The sequence below is a fragment of the Anolis carolinensis genome, unplaced genomic scaffold (genome assembly GCF_035594765.1).
Source record: "Anolis carolinensis isolate JA03-04 unplaced genomic scaffold, rAnoCar3.1.pri scaffold_14, whole genome shotgun sequence".
NCBI lineage: Eukaryota > Metazoa > Chordata > Lepidosauria > Squamata > Dactyloidae > Anolis > Anolis carolinensis.
In genome coordinates this window covers 2751469-2768130 of record NW_026943825.1, presented here as the reverse complement: position 1 = coordinate 2768130, position 16662 = coordinate 2751469, and the positions used below count along the sequence as shown (strand labels likewise).

Here is a 16662-nt window from a genome sequence, read left to right as displayed (position 1 = left end):
CGTGCGCCCCCTTGTGGTCCCAGGAGTGCATGCAACAATTGTGCAACCTTTATAGGAAGTTTTGCAATTTTAAAATTTTTATTATTATTATTAATTATTTTGTAAAGGCGTGCGCCCCCTTGTGGTCCCAGGAGTGCATGCAACAATTGTGCAACCTTTAGAGGAAGTTTTGCAATTTTAAAATTATTATTATTATTATTATTATTATTATTATTATTATTATTATTATTTTCTCCAGGCGTGCGCCCCCTTGTGGTCCCAGGAGTGCATGCAACAATTGTGCAACCTTTATAGGAAGTTTTGCAATTTTAAAATTATTATTATTATTATTATTATTTTGTCCAGGCGTGCGCCCCCTTGTGGTCCCAGGAGTGCGGCACCTCTCTGTTCAGCACCGGGATTTGCACCCGCGTCGATGAGCATTTCCAGCCCAGAGAGAACATCGCGCCCACCGCTCAGAGTGAGTCCATTCCCAGACCCAAGGCGGAAACATATAACACTATGATTCAAAGGGATGGACTAGATGACCTCTAAGAGTCCCTTTTAATTCTACGGTTCAAAAGTATGAGACTAGATGATCTCTGTGGGTCCCATCTATGGTCCAAAAATATAGACTAGATGACCCCTAGGGGTCCCTTTCAATTCTACAGTCCAACAGTACAGACTAGATGACCTCTAGGGGTCCCACAAAACATTCAAAGGTATGAACTAGATGACCGCTAGGGGTCCCATCTATGATTAAAAATATAGACTAGATGACCTTTAGGGGTCCCTTTTAATTCTACGGTTGAAAAGTATACGACTAGATGATCTCTGTGGGTCCCATCTATGATGAATAATATAGACTAGATGACCTCAAGGGGTCCCTTTTAATTCTATGGTTCAAATATATAGACTAGATGACCTCTAGGGGCCCCAATTAACATTCAAAGGTATGGACTAGATAACCTCTAGGGGTCCCATCTATGATTAAAAATATAGGCTAGATGACCTCTAGGAGTCCCTTTTAATTCTATGGTTCAAAAGTATACGACTAGATGATCTCTGTGGGTCCCATCTATGATGAATAATATAGACTAGATGACCTCAAGGGGTCCCATCTATGTTTTGAAATATAGACTAGATGACCTCTAGGGGTCCCTTTTAATTCTATGGTTCAAAGATACAGACTAGATGACCTCTAGGGGTCCCATCTATGATGAATAATATAGACTAGATGACCTCTAGGGGTCCCATCTATGTTTTGAAATATAGACTAGATGACCTCTAGGGGTCCCTTTTAATTCTATGGTTCAAAGATACAGACTAGATGACCTCTAGGGGTCCCATCTATGATGAATAATATAGACTAGATGACCTCGAGGGGTCCCATCTATGTTTTGAAATATAGACTAGATGACCTCTAGGGGTCCCTTTTAATTCTATGGTTCAAAGATACAGACTAGATGACCTCTAGGGGTCCCATCTATGATGAATAATATAGACTAGATGACCTCGAGGGGTCCCATCTATGTTTTGAAATATAGACTAGATGACCTCCAGGGGTCCCTTTTAATTCTATGGTTCAATAGTATAGGACTAGATGATCTCTGTGGGTCCCATCTATGATGAAAAGTCTAGACTAAATGACCTCTAGGGGTCCCATCTATGGTTCAAAGATATAGATGACCTCTAGGGGTCCCATCTATGTTATGAACTAGATGACCTCTAAGGGTCCCTTTAGATTCTAGGATTCATAGGTATGGACTGGATGACTTCTAGGGTGATTTTTATGATTAGAAATATAGACTAGATGATCTCTAGGGGTCCCATCTATGGTTCAAAGATATAGACTAGATGATCTCTATGGGTCCCCCCTAGGATGCTCCACCTACATGGACCTTGTGCTGGTGCTGGACGGGTCCAACAGCATCTATCCCTGGTACGAGGTCCAGAACTTCCTCAGCAACATCCTCAGCAAGTTCTTCATCGACCCCGAACAGATCCAGGTGAGCCTGGGGTGTAAAATACACAATTATTATTGTTGTTATTGTCATTATTATAATGGTTATTACTATTATCATTATTATTAGGCATTAATTTCCTGTTTTTCTTCTTCTTCTTCTTCTTTGATGGTCACTCCTTGGAAAGTGATGAGTATCATGGCCAAATTTGGTGCGATTTGGCCCACTGGTTTTGTTGTAAACTCAGTCCTAATTATGCACATTACATTTTATATAGATTTGCCCACCTTGCTCTTGGAAACACTTCCCTCTTGTGGCTACATCTAGTATTGCATATATATATATTTATTTCCTAAAGGCCAATAGCTAATCTTTCCTATGTAAAAACACTGCCCTCCTGTGGTTACATCTAGCACTGCATAGATATAAAATGCCTGAAAGCCAATGGCTCATTTTTCCTGTGTAGACACTGCCCTCCTGTGGTTACATCTAGCACTGCATAGATATAAAATGCCTGAAAGCCAATGGCTCATTTTTCCTGTGTAGACACTGCCCTCCGGTGGTTACATCTAGCACTGCATAGATATAAAATGCCTGAAAGCCAATGGCTCATTTTTCCTGTGTAGACACTGCCCTCCTGTGGTCACATCTAGCACTGCATAGATATAAAATGCCTGAAAGCCAATGGCTCATTTTTCCTGTGTAGACACTGCCCTCCGGTGGTCACATCTAGCACTGCATAGATATAAAATGCCTGAAAGCCAATGGCTCATTTTTCCTGTGTAGACACTGCCCTCCTGTGGTTACATCTAGCACTGCATAGATATAAAATGCCTGAAAGCCAATGGCTCATTTTTCCTGTGTAGACACTGCCCTCCGGTGGTTACATCTAGCACTGCATAGATATAAAATGCCTGAAAGCCAATGGCTCATTTTTCCTGTGTAGACACTGCCCTCCTGTGGTCACATCTAGCACTGCATAGATATAAAATGCCTGAAAGCCAATGGCTCATTTTTCCTGTGTAGACACTGCCCTCCGGTGGTCACATCTAGCACTGCATAGATATAAATTGCCTGAAAGCCAATGGCTCATTTTTCCTGTGTAGACACTGCCCTCCGGTGGTTACATCTAGCACTGCATAGATATAAAATGCCTGAAAGCCAATGGCTCATTTTTCCTGTGTAGACACTGCCCTCCGGTGGTTACATCTAGCACTGCATAGATATAAAATGCCTGAAAGCCAATGGCTCATTTTTCCTGTGTAGACACTGCCCTCCGGTGGTCACATCTAGCACTGCATAGATATAAAATGCCTGAAAGCCAATGGCTCATTTTTCCTGTGTAGACACTGCCCTCCTGTGGTTACATCTAGCACTGCATAGATATAAAATGCCTGAAAGCCAATGGCTCATTTTTCCTGTGTAGACACTGCCCTCCGGTGGTTACATCTAGCACTGCATAGATATAAAATGCCTGAAAGCCAATGGCTCATTTTTCCTGTGTAGACACTGCCCTCCTGTGGTCACATCTAGCACTGCATAGATATAAAATGCCTGAAAGCCAATGGCTCATTTTTCCTGTGTAGACACTGCCCTCCGGTGGTCACATCTAGCACTGCATAGATATAAATTGCCTGAAAGCCAATGGCTCATTTTTCCTGTGTAGACACTGCCCTCCGGTGGTTACATCTAGCACTGCATAGATATAAAATGCCTGAAAGCCAATGGCTCATTTTTCCTGTGTAGACACTGCCCTCCTGTGGTTACATCTAGCACTGCATAGATATAAAATGCCTGAAAGCCAATGGCTCATTTTTCCTGTGTAGACACTGCCCTCCTGTGGTTACATCTAGCACTGCATAGATATAAAATGCCTGAAAGCCAATGGCTCATTTTTCCTGTGTAGACACTGCCCTCCGGTGGTTACATCTAGCACTGCATAGATATAAAATGCCTGAAAGCCAATGGCTCATTTTTCCTGTGTAGACACTGCCCTCCTGTGGTTACATCTAGCACTGCATAGATATAAAATGCCTGAAAGCCAATGGCTCATTTTTCCTGTGTAGACACTGCCCTCCGGTGGTCACATCTAGCACTGCATAGATATAAAATGCCTGAAAGCCAATGGCTCATTTTTCCTGTGTAGACACTGCCCTCCTGTGGTCACATCTAGCACTGCATAGATATAAAATGCCTGAAAGCCAATGGCTCATTTTTCCTGTGTAGACACTGCCCTCCGGTGGTCACATCTAGCACTGCATAGATATAAAATGCCTGAAAGCCAATGGCTCATTTTTCCTGTGTAGACACTGCCCTCCTGTGGTCACATCTAGCACTGCATAGATATAAAATGCCTGAAAGCCAATGGCTCATTTTTCCTGTGTAGACACTGCCCTCCGGTGGTCACATCTAGCACTGCATAGATATAAATTGCCTGAAAGCCAATGGCTCATTTTTCCTGTGTAGACACTGCCCTCCTGTGGTTACATCTAGCACTGCATAGATATAAAATGCCTGAAAGCCAATGGCTCATTTTTCCTGTGTAGACACTGCCCTCCGGTGGTGAAATCCAGCACTGCATGCATACATATTTTAACTTTTTTGTATATTTTTAGAAATTTTGGCAAGGCAGATGCTGCAATTTGGGCAATAACTTAAGATTTAAAACATATTGATATTATCGTTATTATTATTGTTATAATTAGGCATTACTAGCTACACAAAACTGAAATGCTTTTGCAACTTCATATGGATGGAAGAGATTGCCTGCACTATATATATATATATATATATATATATATATATATATATATAAATATATATATATTTTCCTCTTCCTCTGCAGGTGGGCCTCCTGCAATACAGCGAAGAGGCTGTCCATGTGTGGACGCTGAAGGACTTTCGGACGGCCGGAGAGGTCATTGAGGCCGCCAAGAACATCAGCCGGCAGGAAGGCCTCGAGACACGGACCGCGGCCGCCATCCACAAGGCCTGGTAGGGAAGCCGGGGGTGGGATAGATGCTCTCTGGGGGACCCCCAATTGTACGGTTCTGTGCTTATATTAATAATAATAGTCATTGGGTTGCTGTGAGTTTTCCGGGCTGTCTGCCTGTGTACCAGTAGCATTCTCTCCTGACATTTCGCCCACATCTATGGCAGGCATCCTCAGAGGTTGTGAGGCATGGAGAAACTAAGAAAGTGGGGTTGATATATCTGTGGAATGCCCAGGGTGGGAGAAAGAAAGAACTCTTGTCTGTTGGAGGCCGGGTTCTATGTGTCTAATAATAATAATAATAATAATCATCATCATCATCATCATCTATATATATATACTAGCTGTGCCCGGCCACGCGTTGCTGTGGCAAAGTGGTGGTCGTATTGGTTAAAAATTGTTGTGTAATTTTTATTTGACATTATTTGCATTTTTTAAAATTAATTTTAATTTAAGTTATATTTTTATTTATTATATTTTATTATTTTCTTGTATTATTTTTAGTTATTTTCTGTTACAGTATTTTATTTTATTAATTTTTTAGTGTTTTTTATTATTTTTGATTGGGTTGCTAGGAGACCAAGTTGGAGGAGCTTAGCCTTCTAACTGGCAGCAATTGGATAAAAGCAATTATTCCTCTCTCTCTAATTAGGACTTTATTTGTCTTTTCTTTTTGTTGTATCAACCTAGAGGCATGGATGATGGGTTGTGTTGTCAAATTTCGAGTTTGGGGGGCCTGTAGTTTTGTTGTTTTGTGGGTCGCCATGATGCCATCACTCTTTTATATATATAGATAGTGGAATCATGTCCAGGGTGGGAGGAAGAACTCTTGTCTGTTGGAGGCCGGGTTCTATGCGTCTAATCATCATCATCATCATCATCATCATCATCATCATCATCATCATCTATATATATATAAAAATGCAATGTACTTTTGTAGGACTGAGTAAACAACAAAACCACTGAACCAAATCACACCAAATTGGTCTTTCAAATTAAAAAAAAACCTGGGAAATAAAGACCAAATTAGAGAACAAGGAAGAGCCGTTTTCAATCCTGGTTGCCAGTCAGAAGGGTAGGCCCTGCCCACTTCGTCTCCTAGCAACCACTTCGGCCACAATGGCACAGCCAGGGTTCAGGCTTTTGAGGCTGCAAGGCTCTTCACTGCTATTCCATCTGGCCAACAAAGCATTCCCATAAGCCACAGTAACACGTGGCCATGCAATGCTGGTGATAATAATAAGCAGAGGAAGTTCAGCCATCTGTCAAGAGGATTTTGGCTGTGCCTTCCTTAAAAGTAGAGGAGGGTTGGACTAGATGCCCTCTGGGGCCCCTCTCAATGATCTTCCTGCAGCACAGAGGCCTTCAGCCCCGAGCGTGGTGGTCGGGAAGGGGCCACGCGGCTGATGATCGTGGTCACGGACGGGGAATCCCACGACAGCGAGGAACTCCCGGAAGCCCTGCGGGAATGCCAGGAGCGCAACGTCACGCGATACGCCATCGCCGTGAGTTAGACATCTCATACATACACACACACACATATATATTTACTATACTTTATCTTTACAATGTATATTCGCACGCTGCCCCCTTCCGCGCATGCGCAGATGGTTGTTGTGGATTTTTGGGTTTGTGTGGGCCACGGATGTTGATGTGAATTGTGGCTTAGTCATCTAAACCCAGCCGCAAGGGCGTTGTGTTGTGTTGTTAAGTTTTGTGGTTCTGGGTGTTGTAGTTTCTCTGTTTACCTTAAGGTAAAAATGGTCAGAACACATTTATATATATAGATAGATAGATAGATAGATAGAAGATATTCTATGTTCAACTGTGCATGGTTTCTGTATTATAATATATACAATTTTGTGTATATTTTATTATATGTAATATATTATTAATATTATATATAATATTTTATGGCATGATATATTGTTATTAGTATTAGTATTTCGCTATTATCCATAGTTTCATGCATCCACATGCCATGTAACCCTCCGTGGGAACTCTTTCCTCGGAAGCCAATGCCTTTCAATGAGTGTTTTTCTCTTTGGGAAGGTCTTGGGCCATTACATCCGGCGGCAGAAGGACCCAAACGCCTTCATCGACGAGATCAAGTTCATCGCCAGCGACCCGGACGAGAAGTTCTTCTTCAACGTCACCGACGAGGCCGCCTTGAACGACATCGTGGACGCCCTGGGAGACCGTATCTTCAGCCTCGAGGGTGACCAAGTGGGGTGGACTAGATGGCCTCTGGGGTTCCCCTACCCACTAACGATCCTAAGACAGAGGGAAATGGGGTGGACTAGATGGCCTCTGGAGTCCCATTCCCACTCTCTATGACAAGATAGAGGAGAATGGGGTGGACTAGATGGCCTCTGGGGTCCCATTCCCACTCTCTATGACAAGATAGAGGAGAATGGGGTGGACTAGATGGCCTCTGGGGTCCCATTCCCACTCTCTATGACAAGATAGAGGAGAATGGGGTGGACTAGATGATCTTTGGGATCCCCTTCTTACTATTGTAATATACGGTAATCATAAATACTATGAAATAAATAACAATAATATATAGCAATAATAATGAATACTATAAAATAATAAATATTATCAATAAATTATTATTATATTATTATTTATTATTAATAATACGTAATATTGTAGATGGGAGAATGGGGTGGACTAGATGAAGTAATACGGTAATCATGAATACTATGAAATACTAATGAATACTATAAAATTATTATCATCAATAAATAAAATATTATTATAGATGGGAGAATGAGGTGGACTAGATGAGCTTTGGGATCCCCTTCTTACTATTGCAAGTAATATGGAAATCATAAATGCTATGAAATAAATAACAATAATATAATAATAATGAATACTATAAAATTATTATTATCAATAAATTATTATTATTATTATATTTATTATTAATAATACATAATATTATAGATGGGAGAATGGGGTGGACTAGATGAGATTTGGGATCCCCTTCTTACTATTGCAAGTAATACGGAAATCATAAATACTATGAAATAAATAACAGTCATATAATAATGAATACTATAAAATTATTATTATCAATAAATTATTATTATATTTATTATTAATAATAAATAATATTATATATGGGAGAATGGGGTGGACTAGATGAACTTTGGGATCCCCTTACTATTGCAAGTAATACGGTAATCATAAATACTAATGAATACTATAAAATTATTATTATCAATAAATTATTATTATATATATTATTACTAATAAATAATATTATAGATGGGAGAATGGGGTGGACTAGATGAACTTTGGGATCCCCTTACTATTGCAAGTAATACGGTAATCATAAATACTAATGAATACTATAAAATTATTATTATCAATAAATTATTATTATATATATTATTACTAATAAATAATATTGTAGATGGGAGAATGGGGTGGACTAGATGAACTTTGGGATCCCCTTCTTATTATTGCAAGTAATACGGTAATCATAAATACTACGAAATAAATAACAATAATATAAAATAATAATAATGAATACTATAAAATAATAAATATCATTATTAATACATTATTATTATTATTATTATTTATTAATAAATAACATTATAGATGGGAAAACGGAGTGGTCTATCTGACCTTTAGGGTTCTCTTCCCACTATCAATCATAGAGGAGAATGGGGTGGACTAGATGGTCTTTAGGGTCCCCTTCCCAAAACTCTGTGACAAAATGGGTTGGACTAGATGACCTTAAGGGGTCCCTCTTTTTTTATTTAATCGCAGGGACCCGGGAATACAGTTCCTTTGAGCTGGAAATGTCGCAGGTGGGCTTCTCTACTCACCTCTTGGAGGTAAGGCAGCGGGAGCAAAGGCAAGAGGGAGATATTATTTTTATATATTACTAGCTTGGAGACCCGGCGATGCCCGGGTCATTTGAGAAAGGCCTTGTTTGCCTGTGTTCCAAGTGTAGCCTATATCCAATGTCAGCTGGGTTCAGTGGGTGCGGGTGAGCTCCAACTCCCATATGCAAGTCCCATCGTCCAGTGTCCATCCCCCTCCAAACAGAGCCAGTATGTAGAATAGGTCATGAGGGCTCCATGTAGCATGTTTGGTCTTGATCAGTCATTTGTGTGGGTCGCGGTGCTCTCAGGAAGTGAGTGAAGGTATTGCAAGTCCCATCGTCCAGTGTCCATCCCCCTCCAAACAGAGCCAGTATGTAGAATAGGTCATGAGGGCTCCATGTAGCATGTTTGGTCTTGATCAGTCATTTGTGTGGGTCGCGGTGCTCTCAGGAAGTGAGTGAAGGTATTGCAAGTCCCATCGTCCAGTGTCCATCCCCCTCCAAACAGAGCCAGGATGTAGAATAGGTCATGAGGGCTCCATGTAGCATGTTTGGTCTTGATCAGTCATTTGTGTGGGTCGCGGTGCTCTCAGGAAGTGAGTGAAGGTATTGCAAGTCCCATCGTCCAGTGTCCATCCCCCTCCAAACAGAGCCAGTATGTAGAATAGGTCATGAGGGCTCCATGTAGCATGTTTGGTCTTGATCAGTCATTTGTGTGGGTCGCGGTGCTCTCAGGAAGTGAGTGAAGGTATTGCAAGTCCCATCGTCCAGTGTCCATCCCCCTCCAAACAGAGCCAGTATGTAGAATAGGTCATGAGGGCTCCATGTAGCATGTTTGGTCTTGATCAGTCATTTGTGTGGGTCGCGGTGCTCTCAGGAAGTGAGTGAAGGTATTGCAAGTCCCATCGTCCATGGTCCATCGTCCTCCAAACTGCACCTAGGTGTAGAGTGAGTCCTGGGTGTTCTCTGTGTGAAGTTTGGTCTTGATGAGACATTGATGGGGGTGACAGTGGTCTCAGGAAGTAAATGAATATACTGCAAGTCCCATCATCCAAGGTCCAAGCTCTTTCAAACCTCACCAAGATGTAGAGTGGGCCATGGTGGCTCTATGTGCCAAGTTTGGTCTTGATCAGTCATTGGTGGGGGTCACAGTAGTCCCAGGAAGTGACTGAAGATAGTGCAAGTCCCATCATCCACGGTCCCTCTTCCCCCAAACTGCACCAGGATGTAAAGTGGGCTACCCTGCACCTGCGTGTCAAGTTTGATACAGTTTTGTCATTCATGGGCATCACCGTGGTTTGTGGGAGGTGAATTGGATGAATGTACTGCAAATCCCATAATCCTTGGTCCAGCCTCCGTCAAAGTGCTGCAGCATGTGAAGTGTGTCATTTGGGATCTGTGTGCCTGGTTTGGTTCAGTTCTGTGATTTGTGGCAGTTGCTGTGGTCTCAAGAAGTGAGGGAAGGTACTGCAAATCCCATCATCCTTGGTCCATCCTGCCCCAATATACATCAGGACGTAAAGGGGTCGACAGGAGTTCTGTGTGCCAAGTTTGGTCCATTTCTATCATTGGTGGGCCTTGCAGTAGTCTGTGGGAGTTCAAGTGTTTGGAAGTACTGCAAATCCCATCATCCGTGGTCCATCTTCCCCCAAATGGCAGCCGGTCATCAAGTGCATTGTGGGGATGAAGTTTGGTGCAGATCCGTCATTCCTGTTGGTCTCAGTGGCCTGGGATAGTGGCGGCCAATCAAAACGCGAGCACATATTCCGCCAGGCCAATCAAAACGCTGATACATACTCCGATTTCACTTTTATTATATATATAGATTTATATTGTTACACTTTTATTATATAGATAGATAGGAATGCTATATAAATGTGTGTTTGCAGGATGGGATCCTGTTTGGGATGGTGGGCGCCTACGACTGGGACGGAGCCGTTTTGCGCGAAAGTCCGAACGAGAGGCTCATTCCGCCCCGAAAAGCCTTCGAAAGTGAGTTCCCGCTCAGGATGAAAAACCACGCGGCTTACCTGGGTGAGGAAATTATTATTATTATTATGATTGACACAACGACATTGTATGACACAGCAAACGAGATCTATATGCTGGATTTCATATCACAAAATCACAAGTCGAACACTTCCCAAGTGTCTAGGATATGATTCATGGTTTTCTCGGTTTCCTTGCACAGTCTGCATTTTGGGTCAGCTTTTCCTTCAGTTTTGTCAAGGAACTTCCCATGCAATGTTTTGTTGTGCCAGCTGTCAGCTCTAGTTTGTAGTGCGGTTTTCTTGTACTGGTTTTTTTGTCTGCTGTGTTTTGAGGAGTTTCTGATTTTTGACTTCAATCAAATCAGGTTCTTCACTTTGTTTTACATATTCTGCCAGGGCATGTTCTTCTTCTTTGACTGCTTGTTTTATTTGTAAGCTCTAGTTTGTAGTGTGGTTTTCTTGTACTGATTCTTTGTCTGCTGTGCTTTGAGGAGTTTCTGATTTTTGACTTCAATCAAAGCAGGTTCTTCACTTTGCTTTACATCTTCTGCCAGGGCATGTTCTTCCTCTTTGACTGCTTGTTTTACTTGCAAGCTCTAGTTTGTAGTGCGGTTTTCTTGTACTGGTTTTTTTGTCTGCTGTGTTTTGAGGAGTTTCTGATTTTTGACTTCAATCAAATCAGGTTCTTCACTTTGTTTTACATATTCTGCCAGGGCATGTTCTTCTTCTTTGACTGCTTGTTTTATTTGTAAGCTCTAGTTTGTAGTGTGGTTTTCTTGTACTGATTCTTTGTCTGCTGTGCTTTGAGGAGTTTCTGATTTTTGACTTCAATCAAAGCAGGTTCTTCACTTTGCTTTACATCTTCTGCCAGGGCATGTTCTTCCTCTTTGACTGCTTGTTTTACTTGCAAGCTCTAGTTTGTAGTGCGGTTTTCTTGTACTGGTTTTTTTGTCTGCTGTGTTTTGAGGAGTTTCTGATTTTTGACTTCAATCAAATCAGGTTCTTCACTTTGTTTTACATATTCTGCCAGGGCATGTTCTTCTTCTTTGACTGCTTGTTTTATTTGTAAGCTCTAGTTTGTAGTGTGGTTTTCTTGTACTGATTCTTTGTCTGCTGTGCTTTGAGGAGTTTCTGATTTTTGACTTCAATCAAAGCAGGTTCTTCACTTTGCTTTACATCTTCTGCCAGGGCATGTTCTTCCTCTTTGACTGCTTGTTTTACTTGCAAGCTCTAGTTTGTAGTGCGGTTTTCTTGTACTGGTTTTTTTGTCTGCTGTGTTTTGAGGAGTTTCTGATTTTTGACTTCAATCAAATCAGGTTCTTCACTTTGTTTTACATATTCTGCCAGGGCATGTTCTTCTTCTTTGACTGCTTGTTTTATTTGTAAGCTCTAGTTTGTAGTGTGGTTTTCTTGTACTGATTCTTTGTCTGCTGTGCTTTGAGGAGTTTCTGATTTTTGACTTCAATCAAAGCAGGTTCTTCACTTTGCTTTACATCTTCTGCCAGGGCATGTTCTTCCTCTTTGACTGCTTGTTTTACTTGCAAGCTCTAGTTTGTAGTGCGGTTTTCTTGTACTGGTTTTTTTGTCTGCTGTGTTTTGAGGAGTTTCTGATTTTTGACTTCAATCAAATCAGGTTCTTCACTTTGTTTTACATATTCTGCCAGGGCATGTTCTTCTTCTTTGACTGCTTGTTTTATTTGTAAGCTCTAGTTTGTAGTGTGGTTTTCTTATACTGATTCTTTGTCTGCTGTGCTTTGAGGAGTTTCTGATTTTTGACTTCAATCAAAGCAGGTTCTTCACTTTGCTTTACATCTTCTGCCAGGGCATGTTCTTCCTCTTTGACTGCTTGTTTTACTTGTAAGCTCTAGTTTGTAGTGCGGTTTTCTTGTACTGGTTTTTTTGTCTGCTGTGCTTTGAGGAGTTTCTGATTTTTGACTTCAATCAAAGCAGGTTCTTTCCTTTGCTTTACATCTTCTGCCAGGGCATGTTCTTCTTCTTGGACTGCTTGTTTGACTTGTAAGAGTCCTCTGCCCCCTGACCTTCTAGGCAGATATAGTCGGTCAACATCACTGTGAGGGTGCAGTGAATGATGAATGGTCATGAGTTTTCTTGTTTTTCTGTCCAAATGGTCCAGTTCCATCTGTGTCCAGTTTATAATGCCAGCAGTATATCTTATGACAGGTATGGCCCAGGTGTTTATGGCCTTGATGGTGTTGCCTCCATTGAGCTTGCTTTTGAGAATTTTTCTGACCCTTTGTGTGTATTCTTTGCTGACCGCAGTCTTCACATGTTCTTCATGCTTGATGTTGTCCAGCTGTAATATGTGAAGATATTTATAGGCCTCTGGCTGGTGACATTTTATTGTTTGGCCATTGGGCATATTTATGCCCTCACTTTCAATGATTTTTCCCTTCTTCAATGCGACTGTCGAGCATTTGTCCAAACCAAACTCCATGCTGATATCAGTGCTAAAAATTCGGACAGTGTTGGTCAGAGACTGGATTTCAGTTTTCGTTTTTTCATACAGCTTTAGGTCATCCATGTACATCAGATGCGAAATTTTGTGAGAATTCTTAGATGTTTGATAGCTGAGATTTCTTTTTTGAAAGATTGTTGACAGAGGGATCATGGCAATAATGAAAAGCAGAGGGGACAATGAGTCTCCCTGGAAAATTCCTCTCCTGATGTTGACAAGTCCATAGCTTTCATTTCCAAGAAATTGTTTAGTTTTCCAGTGCTCCATCATTTTTTCAATGAAGGTGCCAACGTTTTTACAAATCCCGATGGCGTCCAGGCACTTGATGATCCAGCTGTGTGGGAGTGAGTCAAAAGCCTTTTGGTAGTCAATCCACGTCATGTGAAGATTAGCTTTTCGGATAGAGTTGTAAGATGATGATGATGATAATGATTATTATTATTATTATTATTATTATTATAGATCTGCTCCTGACCAGAAGTGTTTTTGGAATTCGGATTTCGGCACGCCGTTATTTATTAATTCTTTTCCGACAGGGTACACGGTGTCGTCCATCAAGCTGCGTGGCGGGAGGGGTCTCTTGGTGGCCGGTGCCCCCCGATTCAAGCATAAGGGCAAGGTCATCCTCTTCGAGATGGGCGGCCGTGCGGACACCCTGCGCATCACCCAGGCCCTGACCGGCGAACAGGTGGAGTGGCCCACAGCCTTTCCTTTGAATCATAAAGTCATAAGGGCACCCTGGAGGTCATCTAGTCTTATAACTTTGAACCATAGAATCAAAAGAGACGTCTAGAGGCCATCCAGTCTATATTTGTAATCATAAGTGGGACCCATAGAGATCATCTATATTTTTAAGCATAGATGGGACCCATAGAGGTTATCTAGTCTATACATTTGAATCAAAAAGTTGGAAGGGACCCCTAGAGGTTATCTAGCCTTATATCTTTGAACCATAGAATCAAAAGGGACCCCTAGAGACCATCTAGTCTATTACTTCAATCATAAAGTCAGAAGGGGCTCCTAGAGGCCATCTAGTCTATATTTTTAATCATAGATGGGACCCCTAGAGACCATCTAGTCTATATTTTAATCATAGATGGGACCCCTAGAGACCATCTAGTCTATTACTTCAATCATAAAGTCAGAAGGGGCTCCTGGAGGCCATCTAGTCTATATTTTTAATCATAGATGGGACCCCTAGAGACCATCTAGTCTATTACTTCGAATCATAAAGTCAGAAGGGGCCCCTAGAGGTCATCTAGTCTATATTCTAAATCATATATGGGACCGGTAGAGATCATGTAGTCTAAACCTTAGAATCATAAAGTCATAAGGGGCCCCTAGTGGTCATCTAGTCTTTATTTTTAGTCATAAATGGGACCCCTAGAGGTCATCTAGTCTATAACCTTGAATCATAAAGTCATAAGGGGCCCCTAGAGACCATCTAGTCTATATCTTTAATCATAGATGGGACCCCTAGAGGTCATCTAGTCTATATTTATAATTATAGATGGGACTCATAGAGGTCATCTAGTCTATATTTATAATTATAGATGGGACTCATAGAGGTCATCTAGTCTATATTTATAATTATAGATGGGACCCCTAGAGGTCATCTAGTCTATATTTATAATTATAGATGGGACTCATAGAGGTCATCTAGTCTATATTTATAATTATAGATGGGATCCCTAGAGGTCATCTAGTCTATATTTATAATTATAGATGGGACCCCTAGAGGTCATCTAGTCTATATTTATCATTATAGATGAGACCCCTAGAGGTCATCTAGTCTATATTTATAATTATAGATGGGACCCTTAGAGGTCATCTAGTCTATATTTATAATTATAGATGGGACCCCTAGAGGTCATCTAGTCTATATTTATAATTATAGATGGGATCCCTAGAGGTCATCTAGTCTATATTTATAATTATAGATGGGACCCCTAGAGGTCATCTAGTCTATATTTATAATTATAGATGGGACCCCTAGAGGTCATCTAGTCTATATTTATAATTATAGATGGGATCCCTAGAGGTCATCTAGTCTATATTTATAATTATAGATGGGATCCCTAGAGGTCATCTAGTCTATATTTATAATTATAGATGGGACCCCTAGAGGTCATCTAGTCTATATTTATAATTATAGATGGGACCCCTAGAGGTCATCTAGTCTATATTTATAATTATAGATGGGATCCCTAGAGGTCATCTAGTCTATACCTTAGAATCATAAAGTCGGAAGGGGTTCCTAGAGGTCATCTAATCTATATATTAAATCTTACATGGGACCCCTAGAGGTCATCTAGTCTATTTATATAATTATAGATGGGACCCTTAGAGGCCATCTAGTCTCACAGCTTTGAATACTAGAATCGGGAGGGTCTCCTAGAGGCCATCTATCCTCACCCGGGGGGTCTTTCTTTGCAGATCGGGGGCTACTTTGGGAGCGAGGTCTGCCCGGTGGACGTGGACGGGGACGGGGTGACCGACGTCCTGCTGGTGTCCGCCCCCATGTACCTGGGGGCCCAGAACAAAGAGACTGGCCGCGTCTACGTCTACAAAGTGGGGCAGGTGAGGGCACTGTCTCAGCCGCCGAGAAACCAAATGGTTATATAACTAACAACGTCTTCTCCCTGTCAGTCATTGCTGTCCTTCAACGGGACGCTGGAGTCGGACCCGAAGCCTCAGGACGCCCGCTTTGGCTTTGCTCTGTTGGCCTTGCCGGACCTCAACCAAGACGGGTTCAACGATGTGGCCGTGGGTGCGCCGCTGGAGGACGGCCACCAGGGGGCGGTCTACCTCTACCATGGACAGCGAAACACTCTCCGGCCCCAGTACACACAGGCGAGTATTAACAATAATAATAATAATAATAATAATAATAATACAATAATATATAGACCCATGACACGTATTGGGATTGGTAGGTGCCATAATAATAATAATAATAATAATAATAATAATAATAATAATAATAATAATACAAGAACAACAACAACAACAACAACAATATATAGACCCATGGTGCCATAATAATAATAATAATAATAATAATAATAACAACAACAATAACAATACTATATAGACCCACAACACCTCTTGGGATTGATAAATGCCATAATAATAATAATAATAATAATAATAATAATAATAATAATAATACAATAATATATAGACCCATGACACGTATTTGGATTGGTAGGTGCAATAATAATAATAATACAAGAACAACAACAACAACAACAACAATATATAGACCCATGGTGCCATAATAATAATAATAATAATAATAACAATAATAATAACAATAACAATACTATATAGACCCACAACACCTCTTGGGATTGATAAGTGCCATAATAATAATAATAATAATAATAATAATAATAATAATAATAATACAATAA

General features: G+C 40.9%; 1 protein-coding gene across 2 annotated transcripts in view; it reads left to right on the top strand.

Annotated features, from left to right (window-relative positions):
- itga10 (integrin subunit alpha 10) overlaps positions 1-16662 on the top strand; it is a 56297-nt gene that overhangs the window by 19072 nt on the left and 20563 nt on the right. For both annotated transcript variants that reach the window (XM_062964796.1, XM_062964797.1), the window contains exons 5-14: positions 346-460; positions 1861-1988; positions 4789-4937; positions 6290-6440; positions 6988-7153; positions 8722-8789; positions 10669-10813; positions 13783-13934; positions 15683-15826; positions 15896-16099. In XM_062964796.1, coding sequence (XP_062820866.1) covers positions 346-460; positions 1861-1988; positions 4789-4937; positions 6290-6440; positions 6988-7153; positions 8722-8789; positions 10669-10813; positions 13783-13934; positions 15683-15826; positions 15896-16099 — 1422 coding nt within the window. The remainder of the gene's footprint in view (positions 1-345; positions 461-1860; positions 1989-4788; positions 4938-6289; positions 6441-6987; positions 7154-8721; positions 8790-10668; positions 10814-13782; positions 13935-15682; positions 15827-15895; positions 16100-16662) is intronic.